At 42.0% G+C, this 13347-nt stretch overlaps 1 protein-coding gene across 1 annotated transcript; it reads left to right on the top strand.

Annotated features, from left to right (window-relative positions):
* The first annotated feature begins 1057 nt into the window (after nt 1-1057).
* LOC118936646 (ETS-related transcription factor Elf-3-like) lies at nt 1058-6321 on the top strand. The gene is made up of 9 exons (XM_036974396.1): nt 1058-1290; nt 1661-1836; nt 3006-3236; nt 3418-3504; nt 3608-3721; nt 3925-4011; nt 4128-4241; nt 4573-4774; nt 4963-6321. Exons 2-9 carry the CDS (start codon nt 1668-1670, stop codon nt 5075-5077), a joined length of 1119 nt encoding a protein of 372 aa, XP_036830291.1. The 5' UTR covers nt 1058-1290; nt 1661-1667; the 3' UTR covers nt 5078-6321.
* The last annotated feature ends 7026 nt before the right edge of the window (nt 6322-13347 follow it).

The raw sequence follows: 13347 nt of genomic DNA, 5'->3' as shown, positions 1-13347 counted from the left end.
CTAACTAGGGAAGTTCAAACAAAGGATCCAGGATGAATTTCTTAAGGCAACATTTCTGCCACCACCTAACAAGTCCCACTATGACCCTGCAAACAAAGCCAATCAGAAAAGTTAATGTTGTGTTTGTTTTGGCAAGCCAGACAATTTCTCTGGGATATCTTATTTAAAATGGCCACTGAACCTGCGTCATGGTAACCATATCAAGTGAATGACTTGCAGTGTCAGGTCCTTGCGTTGGGTAAACATGTGTGGAGCTGTGGCTGAACCAGTCCACTGAGCTAAGGTCAACAGCAAATGTTGGAACAAATGACTTAATTCCTCAGACATAAATGTAAACGTCAGAAGTGGTGATGTGTGTGTGTGTGTGTGTGTGTGTGTGTGTGTGTGTGTGTGTGTACTCATGTGTAAGTGAGTGAGTGTGTGGCAGGTATCAATGTCGGGAAAGTAGCTAAATCTGGTGCGACGCATCGTTTCTCAATACTCTTGAAACTTATGTTTTTGTTGTGCATTGTCACAGCCAAACAAAGTGACGGTAAACATGATATGAACTAATTTGAATGCTGTACCTGTACCCCAGTGGAGGCTGGTGGTAGGAACTATAGGAAGACAGGCTTATTGAAATGACTGGAATGGCATGATTGGAACAGAGTCAAACATGTGGTTTCGATGTGTTTCATGTGTTTGACACCGTCCCATTAATTCCATTCCAGCCTCACTCTCTTCACCCATCAACTCCCCCTCCATTCCACCCCTTCCTTCTGTCTTTGTCTTTCCATTCTACACACCCGCCAACGCTCTTGAGCTTCTTCATGGAGAGAAGGAGCGAGGGAGGTGGGAGGCACTATGTGGAGTGTGTCGGGGGTGGCATAGCGGGAGGGCAGGTTTGTTTTGTTTTTCACTGTTCTCTGGAAGAGAGGGAGAGGGAGGTGGAGAGAAGAGAGAGGGGGGTGTGACCCATGCCATGGCTTAATGGTACCATGGAATCCCCCCCAGTTTACCCTGACCTGGCCCCTCCCACCTGTCTTACTGGGCTATAAAGCCTTACACAGGTAAATCTAGCAACAGGTACTTTTATCTTTTACTGGAACTGTACAACTTTTATCTTTTACTTTATAGAGAGAGAGCTAAAGGGAGAGAGAGAGAAGAAATCGAGTTAAGATTAACCGTGTACTGACAAGCTCTCTGAGTGAATCCCGAACACCGGACTCTAAATCAAACTGTGGAGTATTATCATCGCTACCTGTTCATCGCTACCTGTTCATCGCTACCTGTCGGTCGCCTCAGAATCAGGTACGTGTGGAGATGGAGTTGCTCTTTGGGGAGTAATGGGGTGGGTGTTTTGGTCGGGGGTCACAAGCATCTTGACAACATATGTTTTGCGTATATTCATGCACAGCGGAGGAAAGGAAACGAAAACGGTGTATTCATACACAGACAAATATTTCGCATACATGCAAAGTACAACCACAGTGACCCACTTCAAATCAATGAATGTTTCACTAACACATCAATATCCACATGTTGATCGTCCTTGTATACGCACCGAAGGGCTCACTCAATTGTCTCCTAGTTAGAGAAAACATGTACATGTTTGTTTATGAATCTGTGTCCATAAACAGCATTGTAATGTCTTACTAACTGGACTGTCTCCTGCTTGTAGATAGCCCATGTCGTCTGCCAGTGAGCTGTGTATGATCCTGACCGACGCTAACATGACCATGTACCAGACTGGGAGCTCAGAGCCGCTGCAGCCCAGCCTCACCACTGTGTCTCTGCCCGCCGTAGGAGACCTGCTGCACCTCTCAGACCTTTCCTCATGCAGTGCCAATATACTGGGTGAGAACAGTAATTAATCCTTTTTAAAATGTATTTATTTGACAGGGACAGTGTACAAAAAAAAAAGAAGAATTCCCAATATACTGAGAAATTCTGCATTTCACCAGATTTAGCTAACAACTCATTTCCATCTGCGGTCACCTGGACCCTGTAGGCGTCTTATAACAATGCCTCTTCATAATAACTGAGAACACCCAGAAGATGATATAACCATGATGTCTATTGACGGAAGAAACAATAGACACAAACTGAATCATGACAGAAGAGGAGGATGTGTAACTTTCTCTGCTTTGTTATCAGCATGTGGGATACTTTAGTCCCTAATATGTCATTGTGTGTTGATCACCTGGGAAACCACAGTATGGATGTGTGTAAAGTTTTCTTCAAGGATCTTTATTCAGTCATGAGTTTTGGCGGTTGTTTCGTTTTAGTTGTTGTGTCGGCTGGTGAAGTCCGTGGATATTTCCCATTGTCTCACCCTGGATAGACCTATTGGCTGAGCGTGTTGGCAGACACTCAGTCGAAGCACACATTAAACATACTGCATATCCTTAAGCGAAGCTGTCAGACAGACAGGGGATTGGCTGAACTTTGCAATGACCTCATTTAGAAGGCTGTTAAATCATTAACCTGGACAATGTTTAACTTGTATTTAATAGAGTCTTTTCATCTTTCAGACGTCTCAAGCTTTATTTTATTTGCCGTAGCCTATAGCGAGTGATAAGTGGTGACTAGACAGAGCGTCAGCAGAGCAGAGATAAACTAGAGCCAGACATTCTGACTTGGCGAAACCGCAAAATCAGATTTTCACAGGTCCAGATCAGGATCTGCGTTCTTGGTGGGTTGTCATTTATTTGGAAAACGTGAGTTAGTTATCATCTTGTGGGTGGTTAGATTGACAAAGGTTTCATATTTTAAATGTTCTATAATAGTTATGACTGAAAACATAATGTGTAATTACTATCTATCCAGATTGAATCTATATCAAATTACTTTATTCTTGCTATGTAACTGTAGTTAAAAAATAAAAAAAGTGCCACATAAAATGTAGATGTAACAACAAAAGAAAAAGCTGTAAAAAAAACACACATATGAACGCACACAAACATACACAGGCACACACAGTGCACAAATCTAACTCCCCCCTTCACTTCTGTGTCCTCCTCTAGCTCAATGGTATGACCTGAACCCTCAGTACTGGAGCAAGCAGAACGTTTTGGAGTGGATCAGTTTTCACGTGGAGCGCAGTAAGTTTGATGCCAGCACACTGAGCATGTCCTACTGCTCCACGGATGGACCTACACTATGCCAACTGACCAGAGATCAGCTGTTAAACATGTTTGGAATGTCCCTCGGGACTCAGCTCTACCAGAGCCTGGTGGAACTCAAGGCCAAATATGGTAAGGATCTGATGGAAGTGAAATGAATCAACTTTATTGATGATTGTAAAAGGGGGAATCTTAGATTTGGCTCCAGGAACAGACACAGACATTTTAGTAATTTAATTTAGACAATTGATTTGTCAATATAGTAATGATTCAGTTATTAAATGTATTTTTGTGTCTGTCATTTTGGTTCCAGATCTGAATGAGACCTGTAAGCTTCTGGACAACTTCCTGGAGGAGTTCCCAGACTTCCCTCTGCTCAGCACAGTAGAAGTGAACGAAGGTAAACACCTCCTCTCGTCTTTTCTTCCCACTTCCTACTACCACGCCAAAGCCTCAAGTGTTAGTAGGACACATTTGCTGACACTGTGATGTTACTGTTACAGTTGTGAGAGACACCAGCTACACTGACTTCTCACACATCTTCAAGAACTTCGAAAACATGAAGCCGCTCAGCGATAACGGATACGAGTCCGACAGCATGCACAGCTCCTCGTCAGGTGAGCGGTGTCCCTCTTTCCTCTTCTTCTCCTTTATCATCACTCCTCTCATCTCCTCTTCCCCCAAATCTTCTCACATCACTCGATCAGTGTGTGATTGGTTTGGCCTGTATCACTGAGCTTATGGCCTTATTAATCGATCAAGTCAGGACGAAGGATCGGCCGAGTTGAAAGTGTTTTCCTTCCTCTCTCCCTGCCCCCAGGTGGAATGTTGAGCTTCCAGAACCTCAGCTCTCCAGAATCCAGGAGCAGTGAGTCTGACCCAGAGTTCTCCTACCCTCAGTTCGCAAGTGAGTACAACTTTTCATAAGAGACGTCACATTCTTGATCTTCAGATGGGTGAGCCTTGAAAGTGCATGTCTCTTTGAAAGCCGGTCTGGTGTTCTAAACTCGTTGTGTTTGACAGAAGTGCACATAAAGACAGAGAGGGGAGAGATGAAGAAGAGAGGCAGAGGAAGACCTCCCAAACTCAGCCGAGACCCCAAACACTTCTACCAGACCTCCACAAAGAGCAAACATGGTGAGTGGCTCTTCTCATTCTAACACACGCACGCACACACACACACACACACGTCAACAACTGTTTTCAATGGTGCTCTGTAGAAGCACAGTTTTATCAGTCACGTTATTTGCATACATTTTTGCATCTGGTACTGAAAACAGCCACAGTCAAAATAGACCAATAACCACACATGCACACTCGCACGGACACACACACACAAACACACCCACGCATGCGCACACACACACAAGCACACCTGCTCTACCTCCTCCTTTCTTGCTTAAGCACACGCACACACCTGCGCTGTCTTACACCCACCTAACGGTAGATCTCCCTTCTCCCCCTATAGCGCCTCGTGGGACCCACCTGTGGGAGTTCATTAGGGACATCCTGATCCACCCAGAGCAGAACCAAAACCAGGCTCTGATGAAGTGGGAGGACCGCCGTGAGGGTGTCTTCAAGTTCCTCAAGTCTGAGGCTGTGGCCCAGCTGTGGGGGCAGAAGAAGAAGAACAGCAGCATGACCTATGAGAAACTCAGCCGCGCCATGAGGTAGGAAACCATGGTAATATAGTAGCACCATCATGGCAATTAGCCATGGAAACCCTAATCCTAGCAACCAAGCTAAACAGAGCTAACCGGTTGAGGATGAAGTTAGATTTGTATTGTGTCGACAATGATAAACCATTGCCTGGTCATAAGAATAACCTGTGGCTCTCCTTCCTTCCTCCCTCCTATAGATACTACTATAAGAGAGAGATCCTGGATAGAGTGGATGGTAGACGGCTGGTCTATAAGTTTGGGAAGAATTCCACCGGCTGGAAGGTGGAAGAGACCGAGCTGCATGGCATGTGAGATACAAGGCAGGAGACAGGACAGGTAGAGACCAATGGCCAAGAGTGGCGAAGGTATAAACTGGACAGACCAGTTCCACTGGGCCCTATTGTAGATAGGATGACCCAGTCTCTGGATGACAGCTTTACTCTACCTGAAAGAATATAAAGACACTTACTTCTCTTCTTCCAGGGGAGGTGTTGCAGAAAATTTAAGCCAGTGTTTTTGGCTCCAGTAGGTTTTATGAACCGATATAGTTATTGTACAGTAATTATGTGTATTTCGATTTTGAATCAGGCATTGTTGTGGACATCGCTCTGGGCCTACCAGTGGTAGGTATGATGGTGTGTCTGTTCATTTGTTTTCAGTTATATTCTAGATAATAGTGGTCCTGTATGACTGGATGTCTCAGTTGGTAGAGCATGGTGCTTGCTAATGCCAGGAATGTGGGTTCAATTCCCGGGATCACCTGTATGTGAAATGTATGCACGCATGACTGTAAGTCGCTTTGGATGAAAGTGTCTGATTAGTATAACAATAAAGGCATTTACATTGTGTGGGTGTAACTCACCTTGTGTGTCACTATGACAACCACCTGGGCATTATGATTTTTACTGTGGCAATGTAAGCACTGGATATGTTTGTATTGCTTTTTTGTTTCTATTGATATTTAACAAGTGACAGTCTATCCCTGTGCAGCCTATCATTTTTCTATGTCTATTTGCAAGACGGCTAGTTGCCAAACTTTTGACTTCTAAATTGAGCCAATGGTTAGAAGAGCCTCATGTTGTGTTTTACTCTTCTGGGAGTTATGGGTATAGAAGGTCTTGTGTTAAATTGTAAACCTGATATGAAGGAGGGAGGAGACAAAATGGAGGACAAACAAAAGATAGAGAAGAGGGAACAAAATGAAGGGATACTCATTTATAAACTATCGGTGATACGACGTTGTGTACTTCGCTGTTTCAGCGTGAATGTTGTCTATGAGGTATGTGTCCTTTGTAGCCATATTAATATTTTTGTATCTCACCAGACGAGACCTACGTCAGATTAAAACAAATCAGCGACTCAACTCCTGTTCTTCATGATTTTTAATTCTGTTATGCAGCTGGTCTGTTTCCTTCTAGATCACTCAATATCATGAGTATGAGAATTCAATCTCAGATCGTATCGTTTGTGATATTTTCACACGCATGTATGTACAGCACATTGTCTTGCTTTGTAAAGTTAAGAGCCTTTTTACGGAAATAAACTGTTTTAAATAATGTAAGTGTCCTTGTGTATTTGGTACAAAACTGACTATTATGTTTGAAAGAAAATCACATAGTACCCCAACTGAACATAAACTTAAATTAAAAGCACTCCTAATTCAATCGGTGTAATATATATTAAAGTTATATTCTCTCCCTTGACATGTCTTTTTCACGTCTCAACCACCTGTTTAACCTCAGTATAACATCTCATCTGGAGGACAACAAACAACAGAAGTTGGGCCGTTCTGGCTCGGTCAAGGCCTATTTACTTACAGAACAAGACATTTAGCACAGAGGTCATCCTAGGTGTGTAATCAAAATTGAATCGACTGCCGTTTTCAGATTCATGTCAAGTTTCTACTTTACAAGAAGCAGTGCTTTGAACCCGTCTCTCAGTTGCAATTGTCTCTGGTTGGCGCAGGAGTAAGCTTATACTCCTCCTAGAGCTACCATCACCCTGGCGACAGTAATGACTGATTGTCTGTGTTTGCTTTTTAACATCAACTACCCTTCGGATTTGCTACAGCGCAACAGTAAGCTCGCTGTTCAAACATGATCCATCAGTACATGGACAGGCTCAATTCAAATGTATTTACTGAGAGGACATATTGTAGAGTAGTGTGGCAGATGGGACAATTCCCAGCCTACACAAATAACTGATGGCTGCTGCTTATAAACACATAGTGTACAGTATGCATGTATGTATATACACACACACACACACACACACACACACACACACACACACACACACACAACTGATGGCTACTGATTACAAACACAGTGTACAGTATGCATGTATGTATATACACACACACACACACAATCTCTCTCTCTCTCATTACACCCACAAACACACAGCATTCTGGATTGATTGGAGATGGCTCGACTGGAGTGTGTTGGTTTAAGGGCTCTATTCAGTCCTTATGGTTAAGATTCAGCTTTACAGCGTGATTGAAATTCAAAGGCAATGTTCCTGTGTTAGCAGAGACAACTTTCACTGTAAACGCTGCAGATGTCGGCTCAATTAGAAATGTCCTTTACAATTCTATCGCGTTATAAGTAACGCTTCAGCAATACAAATTGAATAGAACCCTAATTCTCTTTTGTGTTAAATGGAGCTGAATGGAACTTGCAGCTCTTGTTGTCATGTTGTAAAAACACCATGCAATCGTGACAGACTGTCTGTCTATAGCAGGGCCGTTTCACCAAGTCGGTGCCTTTCAGAAGTATAACTTGTTAAAAAAATACATTGGATTTCACCTCATTTTCACATTCTGTCATAAAGAGCACATGTTCAACTTCATAAATACATGTCCCCCCCTCTCAAGAGGTTAAATAAAAAAGTGCCAAATAAAGTAACAGGGTTGACCGTAACAGGTTTGATGACTTTTGATGACTTCAGCCATGAATCCCCTTGTGACAGGGGGAATGGAAGCTTGTTGTGTGCAACAGGGAGGGGCAATCAGATGCAAGCTTCACAAAATCATTCAGTAGTGAAACATTTCTAGCCTGACGTGATATCCTCGACCCACTCAGTATTCCACCACAAAACACCAGAAAAGGGCAAAAAATAGTAGAACCAGCTCATCTGTTTTACACTATGATTTGACTATTAGATGTTCAATGTTTCTTTTGAAAATAAAATAAAAAGCACATAGAAAGGAATAGTTTCACCACATTAAAATGAGAGCTCAGTTCACCTAAGGTTGACCTTAAATGAGGGACTGACGTAAATGAATCACTAATCACAGTAAATAAATAATGAATGACTTGGTCAAAGCAACAAAATAACTAAAGCTTTTGTTGATGATGTGGGGTGGCATGTAGCTTAGTGGTTAGAGCATTGGGCTATTAACCGAAAGGTAGCTAGATCAAATCCCCAAGCTGACAAGGTAAAATAAATCTGTTGTTCTGCACCTGAACAAGGCAGTTAACCACCGTTCCTAGGCTGTCATTGTAAATAAGAATTTGTTCTCCACTGACTTTTTTTTAACATTTTGGAGTTAAGTGGGTTAAAATCTTCCAGAAGTCATACAGGGTGCAAGGAGGGACATGTCAAAATACATAATTTTGCCACTTTTTCATGTACAAAAAAATCGGATTTATTGAAGTATCCATCAGAGATTGGAACCGGTTCAGGGAACAGAACCGGAAAAAACAATTTTTCAAGGAACAGAATCAGAACTGGGAACGAAAGTGATGTATTCTTTTCTGGAACATAATCGTTATTTTAAATGCATGGGAACAGGTTAATAACGTTCTTTTACGTTCCTGGACAAAAACGCAACAAAAAAAAAGCTCTATGCAAAGCCCTCACTCTGTCACTCAGAAACATATTCTAGTGTCTGCCTGCCAGCTGAAAATGTGTAGATTACCTGCGTGTGCAAGCTACCTGCCCCTGTGAAACATAGGCTACCGTAGCCTGCTGACATTACAAGTTTGATTCAGAAACAAGGGAGAGATTTTAAATTAGAGAAGAATGAATTAACTTTTTTAATGCTAGTTAAGGATACTGTAGTTATCACTTTTCACGTTGGATTTATTAACTACATAAAGGTAATACGTGTTTTAATTCCGGTGCCGGCTTTTAAAATGCAATATTGGTGCACAATTTCTACTTAAAATATTAGTTAAAAGTTCAAAGTATTAAAGTTCAAAGGCACACTTTTCATTGACTGACGCATGTTTAAGGACACGTGATGCATGTGGATGAGAGTGTATGTGTTGTGTGACGTTTCAGAGACGAGACTATAGATGTTACTTTTTACAAGGGTTCCGCTGTTGCCAGGAGAGTGTTGAGGTTGAGTTGGGGTTCACTGCTGCGACATGGTTTACATCTCAGTCTGATGCTCACTCCCACACACACACACAAACGCACGCATGCATGCACGTGCACATACACATACACATACACATTCACACACATTTAAGGAAGACACACCTCCACACTCTGGCAGGGAGTTTCTGGGCATTCCATTCTATGCCAGACTCTTCATTGGGTGAGCTGGGTCATAGGTTCCTGTACAAATCAAGATATTGCCTTATTTAGGCCTGGAAGAATTCGCACTGAAACATCCAGGATTAATGAGAGCATCAAAATCATCTTGTGATTGACCACTGGGCACACACTGGTTGAATCAACGCTTTTTCAATGAAATGACGTTGAATTGATGTCTGTGCCCACTGCGGGTAGTAATGTGATGTGTTGAAAGCACAGTTGAAACACTGTTGAAAACATGCATAAATCAAAGCGCTGTGGTTTTCCAAGTGCAGAACACAAGACTAAAAGTCCTTTCACCTTTAACAAACACTATAGGGATTTCAAAGCTCTCCCTCATTCCCTCTTCACACTCTATCTCACACACACACACACACACACACACACACACACACACACACGCACACGCACACGCACACACACACACACACACCTTAGTGAGGTGACAAAGGGTATCTGCACCTCCCCGCTAGATCAACATACCTGTCTAACAGGTGTGTTTGGCAGGCTGCCAGAATGTGACTCCAGCACGTAACTTACTGGAAGCCTTCTGTCTGCTGCCAGGAAAAATATAGCGAGGGCGGGGATGTAGCTTTTATTGCCACTCTCTCTCTCCCTCTATGTGTGTGTACAGAGAGACAGTGACCATGGCCTTTCAATAGTCACTCATTAAACCCTAGAGACTAAAAGAAGGATCAGGAAATTATTTACATATTTTTTTGGACACCTAACTACTTCCATATATACTTCCATAACATTTTTAACTGTTACCGGGCTACCTATAGAACATTTATATGGAGAGAATATTTATACGTTTTAGAGTTAATTTTTCTTCAACCCTACACATTTTGCCATGGGGCAGAGAGGAAAATTTGCAATTTTACAGCTAATTTCCTGCAATTCTACAAATTTTGCCATAGGGTGGAGAGAAATATTTGAAGTTTTTAATATATGATATCGGAGTGAGACTGACAAACAAAATCATTGGGGGCCCCTCGGCCTCTAATTGTACCTTGATTACTACAAATATAGATAGCTGGCCACTAGACTATCTTACCAATCTAAAACATGTTAGCTGACATGGGCTAATTGAGTGACTATCACGGAGACTGACATAAGAGAAAAACTGTTGATGCAGAACCAAATTTTCAAAATTGCACCTTGCGTATTCTACTACTCTACCTCGCAACAGTAAGTTGAGCCCAAGACTGATTATTACTCTTTTTTGTTGATCAGAGGGCCTCTGACTAGACTGCAAACTCTCCTTCCGGACTCACATTAAGCATCTCCATTCCAAAGATAAATCTAGAATCGGCTTCCTATTTCGCGACAAAGACTCCTTCACTCACGCTGCCAAACGTACCCTCGTAAAACTGACCATCCTACCGATCCTTGACTTTGGCGATGTCATTTACAAAATAGCCTCCAACTTTCTACTCTGCAAATTGGATGCAGTCTATCACAGTGCCATCCGTTTTGTCACCAAAGCCCCATATTCTACCCACCACTGCGATCTGTATGCTCTCGTTGGCTGGTCCTCACTACATATTCGTCGCCAAACCCACTGGCTCCAGGTCATCTATAAGTCTTTGCTAGGTAAAGCTCCACCTTATGTCAGCTCACTGGTCACCATAGCAGCACCCACCCGTAGCACGCGCTCCAGCAGGTGTATTTCACTGGTCACCCCCAAAGTCAACACCTCATTTGGCTGCCTTTCCTTCCAGTCTTTGCTGCCAATGACTGGAACGAATTGCAAAAATCACTGAAGTTGGAGACTTATATCTCCCTCACTAACTTTATGCATCAGCTGTCAGAGCAGCTTACCGATCACTGCATCTGTACACAGCTCATCTGTAAATAGCCCATCCAACCAACTACCTACCTCATCCCCATATTTGTTTTTCTGCTCTTTTGCACACCAGTATTTCTACTTGCACATTCTCATCTGCACATCTATCACTCCAGTGTAAATTACTAAATTGTAATTACTTCGCCACTATTGGCCTATTTATTGCCTTACCTCCTTACTTAATTTCCACACACTGTATACAGATTTTTCTATTGTGTTATTGACTGTACGTTTGTTCATCCCATGTGTAACTCTGTTGTTGTTTTTTGTCGCACTGCTTTGCTTTATCTTGGCCAGGTCGCAGTTGTAAATGAGAACTTGTTCTCAACTGGCCTACCTGGATAAATAAAGGTGAAATAAAAATTGTAAAAATAAAAAGGGGGCCCGTGAGTCCGCGGGACTTTAGTTGCCCATCCCTGCTTTAGCTTGGACATCGACTAATTCATTCATTCATTTTTTCCATATTACACACCGACACACACAGTACATGCATGCTAGTGATGCACGACTTGACTCATAACCAGGGCAGTCGGTTTAAGATCACAAAAAATTGTATGGATGAAGGGCGGGTGGCGGTCGGGTCAAATAAACGAAAAACAATGCATACAAACATATATAATGAATCATTCTTGTGCAATTTATTTCTATAGGCTACATTGAGGTTTTTCTTTCATTATTTTTAAGCTATCTGGCATTAGTGCATAAGCTTAAGCTTCAGGGCATTTCTAGGGCAACATATTGGCTAACGACAGAAGAGAAGCTGCATGTATCTAATTATAGACAAGTTGACTAACAAATAATCCTGCACCACCTGTCAAGAAATCGTTCCACCGTCTCTGACTGTAGCCTACAGTGCATTTTCTATATTTGCGGGTTAGGTTCAGGTGCAGGCCTCAAAATGTTCACATTATTACATATAGTCGGGTGGTTGCAGATGGGTTAATAGCAATTGCAGGCGGGTGCAGATGAACAAACAGATGACCCCAGTTGTGTACCGCAGTTTCGCGGGGCCTGTAAGGTCTGAGCAAGGGCCACAAACACTGCATACAATTGAATGTCAATGGCTTTTGATAAGAATATCTGCTAAATGACCTTTTTCATTATCACATCTTATTGCTCCACAATCACTATACCTCTGGTAAACGTGTCAAAGGTTTATTACACCATCAGCAAACTTTACCGTAAACCTACAGTATCTTGACATAACCCTTACCTCTCTTAAAGATAATGGTTTCTGCTAGGACAAGCCCCCTGGTTTGGAAGGCCACACCTCTCCATGATGGATTTGTTGACACTGAGAGAAGGTATAAGTTGCTCCTTACAACTGTTGCAGGGTCAGATTTTTTCCCTAATGGTTAATGTATTGGATTGGGGATCGGGTTATCTGATCATAGGTAATCTTATGTGTTTAAAGCTAATACTGTGAGACTGATAGCTCAAAGCTCTGATCAGATTGATTCCATCAATCTGCACTCCATAACATGCACAGTCAGAATGGTTTGCTAACTATGTGGACACCATCTACAACTAACATTTGAATAACCCTGCAATCACCCACACAGCACTGGTCAGAAGAAGGGACAGAGATGCCACCATGGCTGCATTGCAAGATCAACCCTTTGCATTGTGGAAATTTCTTGTGCTATAATTAGTAGAAAAACCTTTTGTCATCATTTTGCAAGCTATTTTTGACAAACTTTGCTAACTAATGACAACATTGCCATCTGTCTAAAGTAAATTTGATGACATGATAATGCTGGCAAAGTTGTTTCCTACTAAATATTGTGTGATTTAGACCTAACAGTAGTTAGCCTCCGTCCAGAATGACTGGGCTTATCACCACTTTAGGGCACCACTATGGCACCAATAGAGGGTGGCTTGATAATGTTCATAACAATGGTATGATGCGTGTGACGGAGGTGCAGCCTATGAATTCTATTCTAGAAATGTTCTATATGGATTAAAGATTGTTTTGTGATGTTATATATACAATAAATTATATTGTTCATCAGCCTTTTGTGATGTCATCAATTTGAATCAGTTAGAACGTTCAACAGACCTTTGTGATGTCATTGAGTAGAATCAGAATTTTCAACAGCCCTTTATGATGCCATCATTTACAATCAGAATGTTCATCAGCCTTTTGTGATTTCATTGCACAATTAGAATTAGTGTTTTTTTGTAATAT

This window comes from Oncorhynchus mykiss, unplaced genomic scaffold, assembly GCF_013265735.2.
Source record: "Oncorhynchus mykiss isolate Arlee unplaced genomic scaffold, USDA_OmykA_1.1 un_scaffold_519, whole genome shotgun sequence".
NCBI classification, from domain to species: domain Eukaryota; kingdom Metazoa; phylum Chordata; class Actinopteri; order Salmoniformes; family Salmonidae; genus Oncorhynchus; species Oncorhynchus mykiss.
The sequence above is the reverse complement of the archived record's forward strand: the minus strand, read 5'-3'. Positions and strand labels throughout refer to the sequence as shown.